Source organism: Scyliorhinus torazame, chromosome 3 (assembly GCF_047496885.1).
Source record: "Scyliorhinus torazame isolate Kashiwa2021f chromosome 3, sScyTor2.1, whole genome shotgun sequence".
NCBI lineage: Eukaryota > Metazoa > Chordata > Chondrichthyes > Carcharhiniformes > Scyliorhinidae > Scyliorhinus > Scyliorhinus torazame.
The window spans coordinates 5841886-5862272 of NC_092709.1; the positions used below are offsets into that span (position 1 = coordinate 5841886).

At 48.4% G+C, this 20387-nt stretch overlaps 2 protein-coding genes across 2 annotated transcripts in view; one reads left to right on the top strand and one right to left on the bottom strand.

Annotated features, from left to right (window-relative positions):
- The window catches only part of LOC140408264 (uncharacterized), a 179571-nt gene that overhangs the window by 53411 nt on the left and 105773 nt on the right, over positions 1-20387 (top strand). The window lies entirely within an intron of this gene.
- Positions 1025-20362, bottom strand: LOC140408262 (uncharacterized). The gene is made up of 6 exons (XM_072495226.1): positions 20212-20362; positions 13616-13690; positions 12025-12063; positions 10780-11640; positions 3644-3815; positions 1025-2315 (listed from the first exon to the last, which is right to left on the bottom strand). Exons 2-6 carry the CDS (start codon positions 13670-13672, stop codon positions 2275-2277), a joined length of 1170 nt encoding a protein of 389 aa, XP_072351327.1. The 5' UTR covers positions 13673-13690; positions 20212-20362; the 3' UTR covers positions 1025-2274.

Consider the following 20387-nt stretch of genomic DNA (forward strand, 5'->3'; position numbering starts at 1 on the left):
GCTGCTGACAGTGTCCAGTGCGCCACACCCGCCTGGGATCCGTGCGGCTGGATGGGGTGAGGGGGCTTCTGCTAGGGCTGGGGGGACTGGTGGGAGGTGACGAGGGAGTGGGCTGTGGGGTCGCGGTTGGCGGATTAGGGTTCGGGCACGGCTGGCCTCATGTTTTACGGCGCGACCGGTGCAGGTCGTCAGCTGTGAGCATGCGCGGCCCGGGACCTGGCCATTTTCGGCAAGCTCCATGGGAGTTTCACACGGCACCGGTGCCAACCTCTCACCAGTACCGGAATCGGTGACGGGTTCGCGCCGATTTTCCTGTCGTGAAACTCACGTGGATTCTCCGATCGAGCCGGCACTTAGCCTCAGGAACGGAAAATCCAGCCCAAAATGTGTTTTTTACGCAGCCAGTTATTGTGATCAGGGTGATGCTGCCTGAAAGTGCGATGGAGGCAGATTCAATGGGAACTTCCAAAAGGGAATTGGAGAAATATTTAAAGTAAAGAGAATTCCAGAGCTCTGGGAAAAGAGTGAGGGAGTGGGGCTAATTGGATGGCTCTTTCACAGAGCCAGCATCTGGACGATGGGCTGAACAGCCTCCATCTGAGTTGTTGGATTCTATAGCGTTCATGCTGTGTTCCTGAGACTGAAGAGACTTGCAGAGCTGGGTGAAGCTGAGAAAGAATGAGTGAAGGTAGATTAGGGAAGGCGGCAGAGGTCACATATCCAGGAAATGAGAGGTAGTAGTGGGGTTTGGAGAAATGAAGGGACGTCAGAGGAAGGTAAGTGGAACAAACGGCGCATGGCAGGGAGAGTTACGGCAGGCAGCAAGAGAACGCAAAAAGAAAAGCTGAGTTCAATGATCTCTGAAGCATTGTGGAAGCTCCTAGCACATTCCCGGCGGGAATTGGGGGAATCAGACATGGTCTCAGGCACATGGACATTTCTGCTTCCCATATCCTTAAAATCTTTACAATATTCCCAAGAAATTGGAGTTATATCCATGCAATTAAATCACTCCAGCAAAAGGTTTTTCCAAAACATTTTATTAGAAGAAGTGAGTAGATTTAATCAAATAGATTTAACAGGAGCAGACGCACAATCAAATCAGGTCCTATTCATTACAGAAGTAACTATTTAAAAGCCCTTTATCTCATACAAATGCACCTTTATATAAAATAGAAACATGTTGAGGTCAATGGGTCAATACTGCCTGATACCAAAGACCTTGCTTATTTCATTGACGACTCAGTATTAATGCTACATGGAACATATGCACCTTGACATTTAATAGTTAATTTAATTGCAGCAAGTTGCCAACGTTTATTTGATAGTATCCCTCCCAAACCCGTGAACATTACTACCCAGAAGGACAAGGGCAGCGGGTACATGAGAACCCCACCACCTGGAGGTTCCCCTCCAAGTCACTCACCACCCTGACTGGGAAATATATCGGCCGTTCCTTCACTGTCGCTGGGTCAGCGCCTGGAACTCCCTCCCTAACAGCACTGTGGGTGAACCCACACCTCAGGGACTGCAGCGGTTCAAGAAGGCAGCTCACCGCCACCTTCTCAAGGGGCAATTAGGGATGGGCAATAAATGCCGGCCTGGCCAGCGACGCCCACATCTCAAGAATGAATAACAAAAATAATTGTGTACAAGTAAATCGTTATTTAGAGTCTCCTAGATGTGACGTCAGCTTTGAGGAATCTTGAAATCATCCATGAGGAATTGCTCAGCATTTTGTAAGACATCAGCGGTGATTCGCTGGCCCTCTCATGCAGACACGATTCGCGCAATGACCGGAGGCTCTTGGGGGAGGGGCCATAACTCGAATTGCACCCGCGTGAGCTCGTTTTGAGATGCTGTAGGGTCGTCGTAAGATTGAGGTGCCTTTTAAGAATGGAACCCCGTTTTCTGAGGAGCCGGCCTTGCTGGTATCTTTCGGTCCGGCACCCCACCCTCCAAAGAAATATCTAAGTGTGGGTGGATTGCGATCTGGATCACGCTGACCCACCCAGCAGGAATCACACCTCGTTTCCTGCTGGAGACCGCACTTAGAAACCTTTTGGAGAATTGCACCCATAATCTATATAACAGCAGCAAACCAAATGCCCCAAATAAAATTAATTTATTTAAATTGTAAGTAGAGGAGTTTCCTGGTTTAATATTTCAGTGATGAAAGAGACATAAACTGTCCATCTGTCACAACTTGACAAATCAAAGACTGGCATGTCGAGAAAGAATTAAAGTTCAGGTCCAACATCTTCTTCACCTCAGTTATTCAGCACCTTGGGAGGCAAAGGAGGGATGACTGTCGTCTGCAACAGAAAGAATGCGTAAGGGGATTTTCTATAATGTCGAACACTTTTGTCTGCCAGTTTTATTACTGGACCCAGAGTTGATCTTCAAACCTCATTTACTGTTCATTACCAAGACTGCCCAGCTCACTCTGAACACTGAATCCTCTACCTCAGTCCACCTCTTGATGGATAACTCAGCCATTGTATCGGTTGCACCTCTAGCCAGGACCATTCCTACTTTGTCACCAAAAACCGCAAAGGGGTAAAAATTATAGATTGAAAAGCCACATTCCAAACATGCAAGGAAGTATTATGTCCCATAAAAACAATAGTCTCGTGACAGTACAATAATGTTCGATTGCTCTTACTGGAACTTCCTCTGATGTAAAGGCACTAATGCTTTTTTAAAAAGTATTTTTATTCCAAATTTTCAACTTTTTACATTTTATAACAAAAATAAACGCACCCAACACATTAAACCCCCACCCCCCTACCTCCCTCCCTCCCCTCACCCTTCCCTCAGCAGTCAACGGCAACCAACTCTCCAAAGTGCAGAATAAACAAACCCCAACTTTTGGAGAACCCATCACTCGCCTCTCCCTTAAAACAAATTTCACCTTCTCCAAGGCTTAGAACTCCAGCAGGTCCCCCGCCACACCGAGGTACAGGGTGGAGAAGCTGACCTCTATCTGTGAGCAACCGGCGAGGCAAAGGCCCAACAACGCCTGCAGCTCGGGCTGGTCCGACACCCCAAATATGGCTTCTGGAGGGCCGGGCTCCACATCAACATGCAAAACCCCCAAAATGGCGCAAAAACCTGCCCTCCGAAACCTTTCCAGCTTCAGCAGGATCAAAATATGTGAACATGGTTCGTAGGGCCCCTCCCACATCGCTCACAGACATTCTCCACCCCCTCAAACAGCTGGCTCATCGTAACCGTTGTCAGGTGCGCCCTGTACACCACCTTCAGCTGTATCAGCCCCAGCCTCAAACATGTAGTTCAGGCATTTACCCTCCGCAGCACCTCACACCACAATCCCTCCCCCAGTGCCGCCCCCAGCTCTTCCTCCCGCTTGTCCTCGCACCCACTCCAGTAACGAGGAGGCAGGCACTATCAGGAAGTTCCGGAAGACCTTCCTTGCAAAGTCCCGCACCTGCGTGTACCTGAAACTCTCTCCGCACGCCAAGTCAAACCTCTCACTCAGCTCCTGCAAGCTCGCAAACTGCCCTCCCAGAGACAATGTACTCATGCTTAATGAAGAAGAACAGGTCAGAATGAGTATGAGCCAAGAAGACAAAATGTTTGTGTTATTATTTACAAAAAACAACCATAAGGTAATACTTACTGACTTTGTTTTGTACATCATCAACCTCAGTGTTAATCTTATCATCATCATCTTCATTTGATTCCTCATCCTTATCTTCCTCATTGAGATTGGATTCAGTCCCATCAATGTCTTCATCACTGGAAAGGACTATTGAGTCCTCGTCCACGGTGTTTTTACCATTATTCTGGGTCTACAGACAAAAGAAAATTGTTGAAGATTAATTACAATTGGATGGATTGGACAGCACGGTAGCACAAGTGGATAGCACTGCGGCTTCACAGCGCTAGGGTCCCAGGTTCGATTCCCCGTTGACCACTATCTGTGCGGAGTCTGCACGTTCTCCCCGTGTCTGCGTGGGTTTCCTCCGGGTGCTCCGGTTTCCTCCCACAGTCCAAAGACATGCAGATTAGGTGGATTGGCCATGATAAATTGCCCTTAGTGACCAAAAGGTTAGGAGGGGTTATTGGGTTACGGGGATAGTGTGGAAGTGAGGGCTTAAGTGGGTCGGTGCAGACTCGATGGGCCGAATGGCCTCCTTCTGCACTGTATGTTCTGTTCATAAATTGTAGAACTGAGGTCAGAAGAATCAACAATAAAATAATTTTGAAAGGTTGTTTTGCATCTGTAATAGAGTCTAACACTTTGAAATGTGACAACCCAATTTGACAGTCATATACTGAAAGTTTTTCTGTGCTTTAATACCAATTTCAAGGAAAACAAAGAATTGATTAGAACCCTGGATTAATTGCCTGCCAAAGGGGCTGAGATTAGTTAAAATAATTGTTAACCTGGCTGTTCAAAGCATCTGTGAAGAAAGTTGACCAAATTGGAAAGTGTTAGGCAGGCTGTCTGGAAGGCTTTGGAAAAAGTGGCTTGGAGAGACTCTGGGAAACGGGTCCAATGTAGTTCCTGTACATACGAATTAGGAACATGAGTAGGCCACTCGGCCCCTTGAGTCTGCTCTGCTGTTCAATAAGGTCATGGCTGATTGTAACTTCAACCCCACATTCCTGCTGACCCCCGGTAACCTTTCACCTCCCTGTTAGCAGAAGTCTGTGCAACCATGGAACGGGGATAGGTGGAAAATTATTGAAAAAATGTTGTTTTGTCATCAAGAATGGCACGGTAGCACAGTGGTTAGCACTGTTGCTTCACAGCTCCAGGGCCCCAGGTTCGATTCCAGGTTTGGGTCACTGTCTGTGCGGAGTCTGCACGTTCTCCCAGTGTCTGCGTGGGTTTCCTCCGGGTGCTCCGGTTTCCTCCCACAGTCCTGAAAGACGTGCTTGTTAATTGAATTGGACATTCTGAATTCTCCCTCTGTGTACCCGAACAGGTGACCGAGTGTGGCAACGAGGGGATTTTCACAGTAACTTCATTGCAGTGTTAATGTCAGCCTACTTGTGACAATAAAGATTATAAAAATGGTTATAAAATAGTGTCTCCTCTGACTTTAAAAATGAAAGAAAATCCACTTGTGTATATATTGCAGGCTGTGCGTTTTAACACCTTTAACCCTTGAAGATAAAATGAAAGAGAAAACAGTTTCTGAGGTCAATTGAAGACTGGTACACAGAATATCAATTCATTATTAACCTGTAGCGCACAAAGACTCCGTGAGACGAATAGAGTGAAGTCGATGAGGCTTTATTAAGCGTGTCTGTTCCCCCGCAGCTCGATAGTAAACTGGCCTGCGGGGAAGACTCCGGCTTCTTATACTCCGCCTTCAGGGCGGAGCTAGAGGTCAACGGCCAACCAGGACCCGGGATCTGTCAGCCAATGACATTAGGGCTTCCAGTCCCACATGACCCCCAATACATACTACCATATTCATCCCTTGTCAAAAATGAACCCGGCGGGGTGATGCTTCGTATGGTGGTAAGGGTTTACAGTACTGGTCCTGGGAGGAGAGAACAGTTACATGGTAGTACCGTATTGGACAGTATCGTCCTGTTACAACTATTTACAGAGGGTATAGGAAGAAAAGCAAAATGTCCTTGTGAAAAGTCCATATTTAGTTTTAGATCGACGCCACGAGTCGGTCGGGTGGTCTGGTCGTCCGTGTCGATCGCCTCGGCCCCGGTGGTGGTGGTGCTTGTACCGGTGTTGTCGCCTCCAGGAGCCTTACGGTTTCAGCTTGGGCTTTATTCTTGGTCGGTGCTGAGGGGAGGGGAACCGATCCTCCTGGGAAGGGGGCGGTCGCGGGGTGCGGTGGTGGCAGGAAGGGGGGGGGGGGTTGGGTTGATGGTGTCGGGGGGGTGTGCGTGTTGCCGGCGGGCGCCAGATCCCGCAGGGAGACCGTGTCCTGTCGGCCGTCGGGGTACTCCACGTAGGCGTACTGGGGGTTCGCGTGGAGGAGGTGAACCCTTTCGACCAACGGGTCCGCCTTATGTGCCCGCACATGCTTTCGGAGCAGGGTGGGTCCTGGGGCCGCCAGCCAGGTCGGCAGCGACGTTCCAGAGGAGGACCTCCTAGGGAAAACAAGGAGACGCTCATGAGGCGTTTGATTAGTGCTCGTACATAATAACGACCGGATGGAGTGGAGAGCGTCCGGGCGGACCTCCTGCCACCGTGAAACTGGGAGGTCCCTGGACCGTAGGGCCAGTAGGACGGCCTTCCAGACCGTGCCGTTCTCCCTCTCGACTTGCCCGTCCCCCCGGGGGTTGTAGCTGGTCGTCCTGCTTGAGGCTATGCCCTTGCTGAGCAGGAACTGGCGCAGCTCGTCATTCATGAAAGAGGACCCCCTGTCGCTGTGGACGTATGCGGGGTAACCGAACAGTGTGAAGATGCTGTTCAGGGCTTTAATGACTGTGGCCGCGGTCATGTCAGAACAGGGAATGGCAAAAGGGAAGCGGGAGTATTCGTCCACCACATTAAGAAAATATGCGTTGCGGTCGGTGGAGGGGAGGAATCTCCTGCCGGCCAGGTAATGCCTCCAATGTCGCACAGGTTCCACTATGGCTTGGGCTTCCTTTTCTACTGAAGAGTGGCGGATTTCTGAGGCGTGGAGGGTCCGGGAGAAAAAGGCCACGGGTCTGCCCGCTTGGTTAAGGGTGGCCGCTAGAGCTACGTCGGAGGCGTCGCTCTTGACCTGGAAGGGGAGGGACTCGTCGATGGCGCGCATCGTGGCCTTTGCGATATCCGCTTTGATGCGGCTGAAGGCCTGACAAGCCTCTGTCGACAGAGGGAAGGTCGTGGTCTGTATTAGGGGGCGGGCCTTGTCTGCGTACTGGGGGACCCACTGGGCGTAGTATGAAAAGAACCCCAGGCAGCGTTTCAGGGCTTTTGGGCAGTGCGGGAGGGGAAATTCCATGAGTGTGCGCATACGTTCGGGGTCGGGGCCTATTATCCCATTGCGCACTACGTAGCCCAGAATGGCTAGCCGATCGGTGCTAAAACGCACTTGTCCTCGTTGTACGTGAGGTTCAAGGCTTTGGCGGTCTGGAGGAATTTTTGGAGGTTGGCGTCGTGGTCCTGCTGATCGTGGCCGCAGATCGTTACATTGTCGAGATACGGGAACGTGGCCCGCAACCCATGTTGATCAACCATTCGGTCCATCTCCCGTTGGAAGACCGAGACCCCGTTTGTGACGCCAAAAGGGACCCATAGGAAATGGTATAATCGCCCGTCTGCCTCGAAGGCTGTGTACTTGCGGTCACTTGGGCGGATGGGGAGCTGATGGTAGGCGGAGTTGAGGTCCACGGTGGAGAAGACTTTATATTGGGCAATCCGGTTGACCATGTCGGATATGCGGGGGAGAGGGTACGCGTCTAGTTGTGTGTACCTGTTGATGGTCTGGCTATAGTCAATGACCATCCTTTGTTTCTCCCCTGTCTTCACTACTACCACCTGCGCTCTCCAGGGACTATTGCTGGCCTGGATTATGCCCTCCTTTAGTAGCCGCTGGACTTCGGACCGAATGAAGGTCCGGTCCTGGGCACTGTACCGTCTGCTCCTAGTGGCGACGGGTTTGCAACCCGGGGTGAGGTTCGCAAACAAGGACGGGGGTTGCACCTTGAGGGTTGCGAGGCCGCAGATAGTGAGTGGGGGTATTGGGCCGCCGAATTTGAACGTAAGGCTCTGTAGATTGCATTGGAAATCTAATCCCAGCAAGGTGGGGGCACAGAGTTGGGGAAGGACGTTTAGTTTGTAGTTTTTGAACACCCTCCCCTGCACCGTTAGGGTAACTATGCAGAATCCCTGGATCTGTACGGAGTGGGATCCTGCAGCTAGGGAAATCTTTTGTGCGCTGGGATAGGTGGTCAAGGAACAGCGTCTTACCGTGTCGGGGTGTATAAAGCTCTCCGTGCTCCCGGCGTCGACTAGGCATGGCGTCTCGTGGCCATTTATTAGCACCGTTGTCGTCGTCGTCTGGAGTGTCCGGGGCCGAGCTTGATCGAGCGTAATTGAAGCGAGACGTGGTTGTAGTAGTGGAGTGGGGTCCGTTGTTGCCGTCCAAGATGGCGTCGGGGATGGACAAAATGGCCGCCCCCATACATCGCACGTGGCTGGGGGGTCACAAGATGGCGGCGGGGGTGGACAAAATGGCCGCCCCCACGCGTCATACAGGTCTGGGGCGGTCCAAGATGGCGGCGCCCGTCCTCCCCTCGTGGTGGCCGGGACCCAAAATGGCGGCGTCTGTGGGTCGCACATGGTGCGCTGGGGGGGCTGGGGAGCGCTAGGACCGCGAGCGCTAGGACCGCGAGCGCTAGGACCGCGAGCGCTAAGACCGCGCGGAGCTCCCTCACCGGGGACAGCGGTGGTCGGGGCCCAAGTCGTTGGCGCCGGCGGGTCAGGCGTGGGGCGCGGGGTGGGGGTTAGGGGGGCGTTAGGGACGCGCAAAACTCCCTCCTCTCCGTGGAGAGTGTTGGCCGGGACCCAAAGCGGTAGCGCTGGCGGCGGGTCATACATGGGCTGCGGGGAGGGGGGTTGGGGAGCGTAAGCGGCGTGCAGGGCTCTCTGTTCTCCCGGGACCGCGGTGGTCGGGACCCAGAGCGGCTGCGCCTGCGGGTCGTACATGGCGTGCTGGGGGGCTTGGGGCGCGTAAACGGCTTGCAGGGCTCCCTGTGCTCCCGGGACAGTGGCGACCTCGCGGGACCGGCACACAACCGCATAATGGCCCTTTTTCCCGCAGCTTTTGCAGATGGCTGCGCGGGCCGGACAGCGCTGTCGGGGGTGTTTCGCCTGGCCGCAGAAATAACAGCGGGCGCCCCCGGTGCGACTCGGCGTTTGGACCGCGCAAGCCTGTGGGGTGTCCGGGGGGGGTAGGGGGTTTGCCGCGACGGGTACGTACGGGGCCCAATGGGCTGCCGCGTGGTCGGGGCCGTAGGCGCGGGTATTACGCGCGGCCACGTCTAGGGAGGCTGCTAGGGCCCGTGCCTCTGAGAGTCCTAGCGACTCTTTTTCTAGAAGTCTTTGGCGGATTTGGGAGGATTGCATACCTGCCACAAAAGCATCGCGCATTAACATGTCCGTGTGTTCGTTTGCGTTCACCGACGGGTAGCTGCAGGCTCGTCCCAAAATCAGCAGCGCGGCGTAGAATTCGTCCATCGATTCTCCGGGAGCTTGCCGTCTCGTCGCGAGCTGGTAGCGAGCGTAGATTTGGTTAACTGGGCGGACATAGAGACTTTTCAGTGCTGCGAACGCCGTCTGGAAATCCTCCGCGTCTTCGATGAGGGAGAAAATCTCCGTGCTCACCCTCGAGTGCAGGACCTGCAGTTTTTGGTCTTCTGTGACCCGGCCGGTGGTCGTTCTGAGGTAGGCCTCGAAGCAAGTCTGCCAGTGCTTGAAGGCTGCTGCCGCGTTCACTGCGTGGGGGCTGATCCTCAGGCATTCCGGAATGATCCTGAGCTCCATAGTCCTTTTTAGGCACGCTTAATAAATTGTAGCGCACAAAGACTCCGTGAGACGAATAGAGTGAAGTCGATGAGGCTTTATTAAGCGTGTCTGTTCCCCCGCAGCTCGATAGTAAACTGGCCTGCGGGGGAAGACTCCGGCTTCTTATACTCCGCCTTCAGGGCAGAGCTAGAGGTCAACGGCCAACCAGGACCCGGGATCTGTCAGCCAATGACATTAGGGCTTCCAGTCCCACATGACCCCCAATACATACTACCACATAACCCCTTAGCCTCCTGAAGCAGAGCCATTGGACATATGGTTCAACATTACACATTGTTGTAAAGATACAGTGTAAATGTCATAGTTTTTTTATGTTAATGAAACCAATTGTTAGAAAAGGAGCAAATCATGGTTGATTTTTAACTCATAATTATCTTTTAAGAATTAAAAAAGACAAACAGCTTGCAATATATACAAATGGCATTTCTTTCATTTTTCAGTTACACCGATGCACTGTTTTATAAACATTGCAATTTTACCTCATATAAAATAATCATTGTATTCAGGATTCTGATTTCATTTTGTTTTTCCATGGAAACTGTAAAGTGGTTCCTTTGATCAATATTGGGTGTTTTTATCTGTCTTAAAAACTCTTACCAATCTCAGTCTTGAATCTATTCAATGACTTTGTATCCACAGCTCTCGAGTAGAGAATTCCAAAGATTCACAACGCCCTCCCCCCGCCCCGCCCGAGTGAAGAAGTTTCACCTCCCCTCAGTCCTAAAGTCCCTTTATCCTAAATTCTGATTCAATAAGACCAGCCAACATCTTATGGAATGGCAGAGCAGGTTGGAAGGGCTGAATGGCCTGCTCCTCGTTCGTCTGTCTGTCTCCTGGTTCCAGACTCTCCAAGCAGGCTAACTGCCTCTCAGCACTGAAACACTGGCAAAACAGCAGGGCTCGATATCTGAAGCTTTTAAGGGAAGGTTCAATGCCAACATGAGTGAGAGAGACAAATCCAGGACAGGGGCAGGGTGGGAAGTGGCCATTAGGGTGGGAAGAGGCTGGTCAGCAATAGAAACACCGGCATTGGCCACTGGGGCTGAGTGGCTGTTTCAGTGCCAGGAATTCAATGTGAGGAATACCAGAAATGCTGAGACATCCTTTGTGAGCAAAGACACAAAGTTGAGAAACTAATGAATCCTCACTTGGCCAGAATACCGTGTTATCAATGCTGAAATATCTGAGGAGATTCAGCCCCTTGTATCTTATCAGCTAATTAGTATGTCTAGCAATAAGTAGAAGAAATAGACAAATACCTCATCCTCTTGCGTTAAATCATCTTCATCCAAGTTTTCATTTGGAGTTTGCTGATTGGAAAATTCCTCATTATTCCAGGATTGATCATATATCACGTCCAATCCAAACGGATTAAAGATTGTGTTTTGTTGGCTAACACCCTCATTACTGCCTCCGATCATAGAATCATCTTCACCATTTAATCCTAATGAGTCCATTCCTTGCTCATAGTCAGAGAATGGGAGAACACTAGCAGGTTCCTCCGTATCAAAAACGTCAGTTGCCGGATCCTGAGAGTTTTGTTGATCGAACCCAACACCCGCAGCATTGGTGTCTACCCCTGGTGTGAAAGGTCCCTCATTATCTGGCACTGCAGGTACCCCATAATCTGGAACTCGAGGTACCTCATAATGTGGATCTCCAGGTACTCCATAATCTGGGTTTTCAGATACACCAAAATCTGGATTTCCAGGGATCCCGTAATGTGGGAGGTCATATGGCACATCCATAAAGGGTATCCTGAAATTAGTATCTTCCATACTGCTTGAATCTTCAAATGAAGCCTCAGAACTCATACTGAGGGGTCTGGTATTGCTGATTACTGAGTACTCCTGGAGTCCATCTTCTCCCACATTATTATCTTCCTTTACCTTTGAGAGTTGTGTATTAGAATTCCTTCCAAAACCATTATACATTGGTACATATCCATAGTTTGGGTAGTTATAATTGGGGAAGTAGTTTGGGTAGTAGCCAGGATATCCAGGATTCGTAGGCATGTAGGGATAATATGGGTAATTGGGTTGCATGGGGAATCCCGGTCGAAAAGGCGAGTAACGGTTGTATATGTTTGGGTAGAAGTGTCGATAATACTGATAGTAATTCTGTAATTATAGAACAACATAACATCACAAAATGCTCCGAAAGCTAATTCTATAATTAGACTGACTTGAAAAGACACATTAAATACACAGAACAAAATCTTCCATATTTATAATGACTTAAATTTGGAAGGGTCGCAAGGTGGTTGAAAGATGTTTCATGACTTTCAAAACAAAATATTATTAGCTTGGGCTTCCCGCAGCTCCGAAGCCAAGCTTTTGGCCATTGCCCTGGATAGTCCATTGTTTGGCTCAGTGTCCATCCCAGCATCTCCACGAAGCTCCTCAACGTGTTAACACTACAGTAGCGATTCACCGAAAAATACTTTATTAAAAAAAACAGATTAAAGGACCCATATTTTAAAAATGATGGAAAAGGCAAATTACCTCATGACTGTTGCTGCCCAAATCTCTGACTTTACGGACCTGCAACATGAGATGGAAGATTGTGAATGATACAAAGGAATTATCAGGATGGTCACTGGAGTAACCTGCTCTCATTTTCAGGTTTCAAGACATTGCTGCCTTCAGTGTTTTGGAGGAGAATCTCTGAGGGATTTGGGAGGGAAACGGCCAATGTTTCGGGGCTTAATTGGCTGGAAAAATCCTCTGTCCTCCTGAGGGTGGGTGAGCGTGATCGGCGATGATCTTTGCTCATCTTTCTCTTCACATCCTCCTCATCCATGAGTTCCCACAGGGCTCTCTCTGCTCTGCTTCATATCGGTGATTGCTCTGAGATTGTTTTCAGAGACCATTCCTCCCTGTACATGGATATCCCAATCCTCCCTGTCCCCAGGCACTGCCCTGAAATGTCTGCGTTTAAAACAGTGATAGGCAACCTAGGCTAGTGAGTGGGCTGTAGGATTGAAATCGGCCTTGTTCACCAACTATGTCCCTCACAAGGGAAATTAGGGAGTAGATTCAAAGACGAGGCATACAAATTAGAGACCTTGGTGTTCCTGTGCATCAGTCGCTGAAAACAAGCGTGAGGTACAGCAGGCAGTAAAGAAGGCCAATAGTATGTCTTCATAGTTAGGGGATTTGAGTATAGTAATAGAGATGTTTTACTACAATTGTATAGGGCATTGGTGAGGACACACCTGGAGTATTGTGGGCAGTTTTGGTGTCCTTATCTGAGGAAGGATGTTCTTGCTATGGAGGGAGAGCAGCGAAGGTTTACCAGACTGAATCCTACGATGGCAGGACTGTCATATGAGGAGAGACTAAGTGGGTTAGGATTATAGTCATTGGAGTTTAGAAGAGTGAGAGAGGATCTCATAGAAACTTCTAACAGGATTAGACAGGGTAGATTCAGAAAGAATGTTTCCAATGGTGGGGGAGTCCAGTACTCGGGGTCATAGTTTGAGGATAAGGGGTAAACCTTTTAGGACTGAGGTGAGGAGAAATGTCTTCACCCAGAGAGCGGGGAATCTGTGGAATTCACTCCCACAGAAAGTAGTTGAGGCCCAAGCGTTGTGTAATTTCAAGCAGGAATTAGATACAGCTCTTGGGACATCAACTTCAACTTCGGTAAAAACAAAATATATATTTATGTTTGGACCCAGAGGGAGTGCACGGCTCTCGCAGTCAGTGTGGTGAGCGATCAGAGCGCACCCCACGTCACTCGCCCTCGCTTTACGTGTGAATCACTTCAGTCAAACCGATAGGAACAAAGCTACACGCACGGAAATCAGCGGAATGTCAACAAAATGTCTTGTGGGCCAGACTCAGAGCTCCGATGGGCTGCAGGATACCCACCACTGGTTTACAACAATACCCCTTACAATGCAACAAAATCTTAATCCTCATGCGCAGCAAGTCTTGTCAAACAATTTCACCAGCTTCACACAATGTCCTTTAAGATTAATACCTGGACTGTAATTAATCAGGACAATTAGACATTTAAAAAAGTTAACTCATTATTTCTGTTTTATTTTAATTAGCAAGTAGCTTCTTATTTGGAAAAGGTAACACTTACCGGGCTGGCGAACACTGTGACCACCAGGCACGTGAAGAGAATGACAGTTTTCATCATTTTGTGGAGTTTGTTGATCTGCAATACAAGACCTTCCTTCATTAGAGAACACAGCGTGAAAACGCCATAGGACAAAGACTTATAATGGTCAATTTCCCTCTGCTTCGAATGTCAGCATGTACGTACACACCCTGGTGAACTATGAGTCATACTGCTCACCTTCGATGAGCAGCAGGGGCACCATCAAAAAATGAAGCAATTTAAATGTGAAGCTTTGAGGGCCATCAGAACATTTTACAGAAACTCTTCCCACAGTCTCATGGTCATTGTGGAACCGGATGGGAGGGGAATAGGAAAGAGGGAAGGGGGAAACGGGAGGGGCATTGGCGGAGATGTATAGGGTAGGGGATAGTGTGTGCAATAAGGGCGAGGTGGGGTACAGGGGAAGGGGATGATGCGTAGAGGGGGATGGGGAGCAATTAGAGTGACTGAAGGCAGATAAGTAGGAGGGTGATGAGGGGGAAGGAGAGGGAGGTGAGGGGTCCAAAGATGTGTGGTTAGGTGGATTGGCCATGCTAAATTGCCCATAGTGTCCAAAATTGCCCTTAGTGTTGGGTAGGGTTACTGGGTTATGGGGATAGGGTGGAGGTGTGGACCTTGGATGGGGTGGTCTTTCCAAGAGCCGGTGCAGACTCGATGGGCCGAATGGCCTCCTTCTGCATTGTAAATTCTATGGAATGGACGTGTCCCACCATCCTCCACACAAGTGAGTTCTGTTTTCTGAAACTCATCGGCACTTTTTAAAAACGTTATTTGCTTTTCAATTTGCTCTGTACACAGAATTTTCCTTCAATTCATTGGTTGACACGGCTGCTGAAAACCCACTGTCGCATTGCTGGAATTACTGAAACGCAAAAGCTGAGAACCTTTCTTAAGATCGCCTGTTAATTTCCCGAGATACAGGGTGCAGGAGCCCGACAACTCTAACACTAAAATCTTGTACAAAGTGACTAAGACACGCACTGTGACCTTTCCTGTTTCTCTAGTAGCCACTGATTTTAGCAAGGTCACTGCTCCGGCAACAAATCAAAGTTTTATACATTGTACATGTGACAGAGATATGGACAGCACGGTAGCACAAGTGGTTAGCACTGTTGCTTCACAGCTCCAGGGTCCCAGGTTCGATTCCCGGCTTGGGTCACTGTCTGTGCGGAGTCTGCACGTTCTCCCCGTGTGTGCGTGGGTTTCCTCCGGGTGCTCCGGTTTCCTCCCACAGTCCAAAGACGTGTAGGTTACGTGGGTCGGCCATGATAAATTGCCCTTGGTGTCCAAAAAGGTTTGGTGGGGTTATTGGGTTATGGGGCTAGGGTGGAAGTGAGGGCTTAAGTGGGTCGGTGCAGACTCGATGGGTCGAATGGCCTCCTTCTGCACTTAATGTTCTATGTTTATAAACAATTTAACAGGGCCAAACAAAAATTGGAAGCACATTTTAACCAATTACAGACAACCTCAAATAAGAGAGAAATAATATAAATTACTCTCTTTCAGTTTTCTCTTTCTCAGCCAAGTTGACAAGTGCCAAGTTAGTTTGCGCTTTACCTCAGTTGGGGAAACACGTTACACTTTTGGGTTACTTATGGGCAGGTTTGTGGAGATAGCAACATCAATGCACCACAACGTGATATGTGTCTTCCCACACCCTGGAGTTTTCTACATCCTGGATCAACTTGTGTAAGACGCACCCCAGGTACAACTGCAAGCACCAAAATCCTTCTCTCCTTCGAAGGTTTTGGCAGTGTTAACCTCTGAATGGGCAATCGCAGGTCAACAACATCACTGATGAAGGTAGAAAGTGCAGACTGAAGTGAGCTATGGTCTAGAATAACAGGGTGAGCCTTCTTACATGGTCCTGACGTCAAGATTACTTTCAAAGTCAACTGGCAGCTGATATTCTCCAACCTAACCCCCAGTGCCCTGTGGTACAATCCCTGGGTGAACCAGCATCAGTGCGAGAGGAGCAACAGCCAACAAAACCCATGACAAACAACAAAGCTAGCGGCCTTGATGGCTCCAACGCTGTGGAGGGCTTGCTCACTTCAAGAATCCACTCAGCGTACAGATTTATGAGGAACAGGAACTCCCCACCCCCACCCCTCTCTCCCCCCCAACCCAACCCCCAACCCCCACCCCCCCACCCACCCACCCAACCCCCACCCTTAACATGATTCATGAAATGCAGCACCCAGAATTATACACACAACTCCAGCTTAGCTCTAACTAGTGTCTTGTATCAACATAGCATCCTTGTTCCGCCACTCTGTGTCCCTATTAATAAAGCTCCCAATAATATAAACTCAACTGTGCTCTTTCCACCTGTCCTGCTGCCTTCAATGATCTATTCACGTACAGCCAGGTCCCTCTACTCCTCCATCCACTTTTAGAATTTTATCCCTTATTTTATATTACCTCCCCATGTTCTTCCTACCAAAATGCATCGCCTCATCCTTCTCCACATTGAACCTCACCTGCCTCCTTTCTGCCTCCTATCTGCCCCCTCCACCAACTTGTCCCTGTCCTTTTGATTTTCTACCCTATTTTTGTGAGGACCACGAAGAATCCAGCACGAGTTGAAGGTTAGAAAGAAATAACATTTATTTACAATAACACATATATACAACAGCAGCAGCAACTCCCTTGCTGCTCACTCTCCTCTAGCTGGTTCCAAACTGGCCAGCTTTATTTATGCAGGGAATCTGCTAATGGTTTTTCCCCCCCCTCCTCATTGGGAAAGCTCATACTCCCACAGGATTGTGGGATTGTCATTAGTCCCCAGCCAGTGGTAGGCAGGCAGGTTATAACACCTATCCTCCTCACAATGCTTGAGTTTTGTACCATCTGCAAAGTAAATTGTGTCCCGTACTCCAAGGTCGGCATGTTATTAATATATGATGGGAAGAGCGGGCGTCCCAACAGTGACCCACGGGAACGCATTGCAAACTATCCCCCAATCTGAAAAACAACCATTAACCACCACTCTGCTTCCTGTCACTCCCAATCCATGCTTCCACGTATGGAAGGTGCCGGGTAGGTCATGTGCTGGATTTTACCGGCCTTCGCTGCATTTAAACCCGCCAGTGGGAGCCCTGATTGAGGGGCTTGGCATCAGGAAATGGGAGACCACTGAGATTGGTGCTCCTGCCAACCCTCGATCCCTCCACCCCCAGCCCATGATCCTGCGTCCTGTCGTCACTCACTCTTGGCCTGTGATCCAACAACAATCCCGGGCAGGTGTCATACCAGCAGCCCCTGCCTCCCCGGTGCTGTTACTGCTCAATAGAGCTGCAGGCCTCTGATTGGCCGTCACTTCCCAGCAGGCGAGACTTCTTCCCCCAGGATCCTTGGTCCAAAGTGGCAAATATTTCAGTGGGCCTTCCCGAGAAGAGGTGACGTGGGACCCTCGCTGGCTCTCCAACGGGCAGCTAAAACCACCCACCGCCTCCGTTAACTACACCCACCGTGCGGTTAGCAGCTGTCACGGTGAAGCAGGGTTAGGTTTTGCCTGTGGTGAGCTTAGTGGTTGGGATTCAGCTGCGTCTCATTTGTGATTCTCAACATAAACAGACGAGTAAGGAGCTCAAGTTTCTAACTGGGAACCAGGCAAACAAATAAACATCACTTCCATCCTCTGATCACACAGAAACTCCTTTCACCCAGGTTACCTCAGGGGAGGATGAGCATCACGGCAAAAAGCCTCTCGCCAACTGTACAGCAACAACCTTCCCCTTTCTCTGCGTAGCCCACGTTTGTCCCCACGGTTCCACACTGAGATTCTCAGTGAGCGACATTCCAAACACTCTCCCCTCCTGCTCGCCCTTCTTTACCAGGGCTGCAACCTCAGCTGACACAACAACACACGCCTGCCTTGTTTTACTGAGTTTCTGCTGCTTCCCAGCAGGTTATTGGAATGTGGAAGTTTACCAGGAATGGCGACTGACACAGGGGGAAAATCTGATCAGTGTGTGCAAAGGAAGAATATTAAAGGTTATGGGAAACAGCAGAGAAGTGGGATCATTTTGCACAACTCTAGCTGAAGAGCTAGCATCGATAGTGTTGATGGGCTGAATGGTCTCCATCTGTGCTGTAAAATCGTTGATAAAGTTTATTTAAATCAAACGTATAATGTTTAACTAATTAATGGTGTAACAGACTGTAATACAGTAAATGGATCATTAAGAAACTTACCAGTACGTAATTACTGTAAGTTAATAATGTCACAGGGAATAGTTGATCCCAGGGTTATACCAGATATCCAGCATCTAATGAAGCTTCCAAATATTTCCTCCTGTACGAAAACATTGAGGTGAACAACAAGTCACCAGTTGCCCATTTTAATCATTAAATAACAACACAGAAAATCATTGAGTGAAATAATTGAGTGAGGTAACGAAGGTGAAATTGGGAGTTTTGAACCAGCTTGGCTGTGAAATATTAGGTTACTAATGAATAGTGGGTTAAAAGGCAATTCCTGGATCAGTTATTAAAATTCTGAGCATGACAAAACTTGGTGGAATCTAATTCCAAAAGCACTTATCGGGTAAATTTCCCTGTAACACAGCTGCTAGTCAGCACATTGGAAACACCTCTCCATATCCAAACTTCTTTTAACTTACAAATAAAGTGACTGGTGCACATCAGTCAAACAGTTAAATAGTTCAGCGCAGTTATAAGAAAATACATCTCCAGTGATTTTCATTCAGGTTTCAGATGCCAGACTTGGACAACTCTTAGTCAAAATGCTTATTTCTGTGATAAATCCTTGTTTGGTTTAGCACAGTGGGCTAAACAGCTGGCTTGTAATGCAGAACAATGCCAGCAGCGTGGGTTCAATTCCTGTACCGGCCTCCCCGAACAGGCGCCAGAATGTGGCGACTAGGGGCTTTTCACAGTAACTTCATTGAAGCCGACTTGTGACAATAAGCGATTATTATTATTTATTTCAGCCATGTTTAAAAAAAGCTCGGTCAGGTTTTAAACACATCCAGAGATACTCACGAATGGAGAGTAAAATAAACCGAGTTCTCTTCCACTGCCCCCTATGGTTCATTGAAGATTTCACACTTTGAATTTTGGAAATGAACTTTTTGGCGAAATTCGAACCACTACTTAACCAGCACAACTTTGAGAACATTTTTGCCCCCACCTCCCCACATCACCCACAGCGGAAATTAAACCCCATTTTCTCCCTGTGGTGTGATATCCAACTTCCGAATGGCAGAGGGATTCTCATTCCTTATAGTTACCTCGTTCTCACTGCTGGGGCTCAACCCATTGAGACAACAAGTAAGAGAGCGCGTGTCCGTCAACAAAATGCCAACTCATCCAAGGAAGCAAAGGAAGAAAGACACAACTTAACATAAAAGACTCTCAACTGAACGAGGGAGGTAGTTTCAAATGATGCGTGACCCTGGTGCTATCTATCTGTAACTGATCCTTATCAAGAAAGTGATGTCCGAGTGTTGCTATCAGGTTCCATAAGATACTTGCAACTTGGAGTCTGACACAAATAAAGTGAAGATGACAGAAACTACGCACTGCAAAAAAATGTTTGTGTAAATCCCAACTATTAAATATATCAAAGTATATAATTCAGCAGAAAACTCACTTTTAAAATGACAACTGCAAACATTTATGTGTGCGTAGAAATATTTCACAAAGCATTAATGCAAATTCCTGCTCATCTGAAATCCCTGGAGAAGCATCTTTAATAAGAGTTAAACCTTTTACTCATAAAGACTCCTGTGTGACTGTGGATGAGACTCCTTCCAGAATTCTCTTGTGCGAGAGACGGGCTCACCCAGCTCAGAGCTGCAATAGGATTGAGATTTGTATCACTCCAACCTGAATATTTTTAAAGAATTGGTTCAGAACCGATTTCAGTAATCAGAGGGCAACACATCAACCAGGGGGCAGGTGATTGACAGTCACTGTCGAGGTGGCATTAAGAAACTGCTCTCGATTGGGGTAGGTGAGAGGCGTAGAGCTGTCACCTATCAGGACTGAATCAGACAATACAATCTGTTCAGATGCCCGTGAGGCAGGAGGACGTTGGCAATTTCTACCTGTGTTTTCTACCAATGTTCCAGGCTGATTTCAAACTCCCCCAAACTCCCTATCACCATCTAAAAGTCATCCAGAAGATGCACAAATTGAACAAACCCTGAAGGTTGAAAAATAAGTTACTCTGCTGAATGTTATCAAATAAATTAAATATATTGAATGTGAGTGTTTGAACACGAATAAAATTCCATGACAATTAGCAAAATCCCTTTCCTGGGGCAATCTCTCAGACACAGGCAGCCACTTCCAATAGGGAAACTTTTTAAAATTACGTTAGATCAGCTCCTACACAGGTCTCCCATTTCAAATAAATTCTCTTCACTTGTTACCAAAGATGAATCACCCTGTCAGTGTTTTTATTACAGATATAACACAGCACTGTACATTCTGCAAACTGTTAAATAGACCTTTCAGACAATTGACTCTCAGTTTGTACTTGTGTAAGCAGAACATGAAAGTGCTTAAAACATTTCTGACATTACCTCACCACTTCTAGAGGATGCGGAGATCACTGGAGACGAGTAAAAAGTGACTTTCTCAGCTGTGACTGGGCTGGAGTCAGCTGGAGTGGAAGGATCAGTCTGACTGTGTGAGGCAGCTCGCTCTGCAAACTTATCATCCTGCTTCTTAGGCTGTGCCCATATCACAGCCAATCATT

Excerpts from the sequence above, each read along its gene's own strand:
- LOC140408262 (XM_072495226.1), bottom strand. The coding sequence starts at position 13,672 with ATGATGAAAACTGTCATTCTCTTCACGTGCCTGGTGGTCACAGTGTTC. Across the intron at positions 12,064-13,615 it reads TCACAGTGTTCGCCAGCCCG|GTCCGTAAAGTCAGAGATTT; the intron begins GTAAGTGTTACC and ends CTCATGTTGCAG. Across the intron at positions 3,816-10,779 it reads ATTTAACGCAAGAGGATGAG|ACCCAGAATAATGGTAAAAA; the intron begins GTATTTGTCTAT and ends TTTTGTCTGTAG.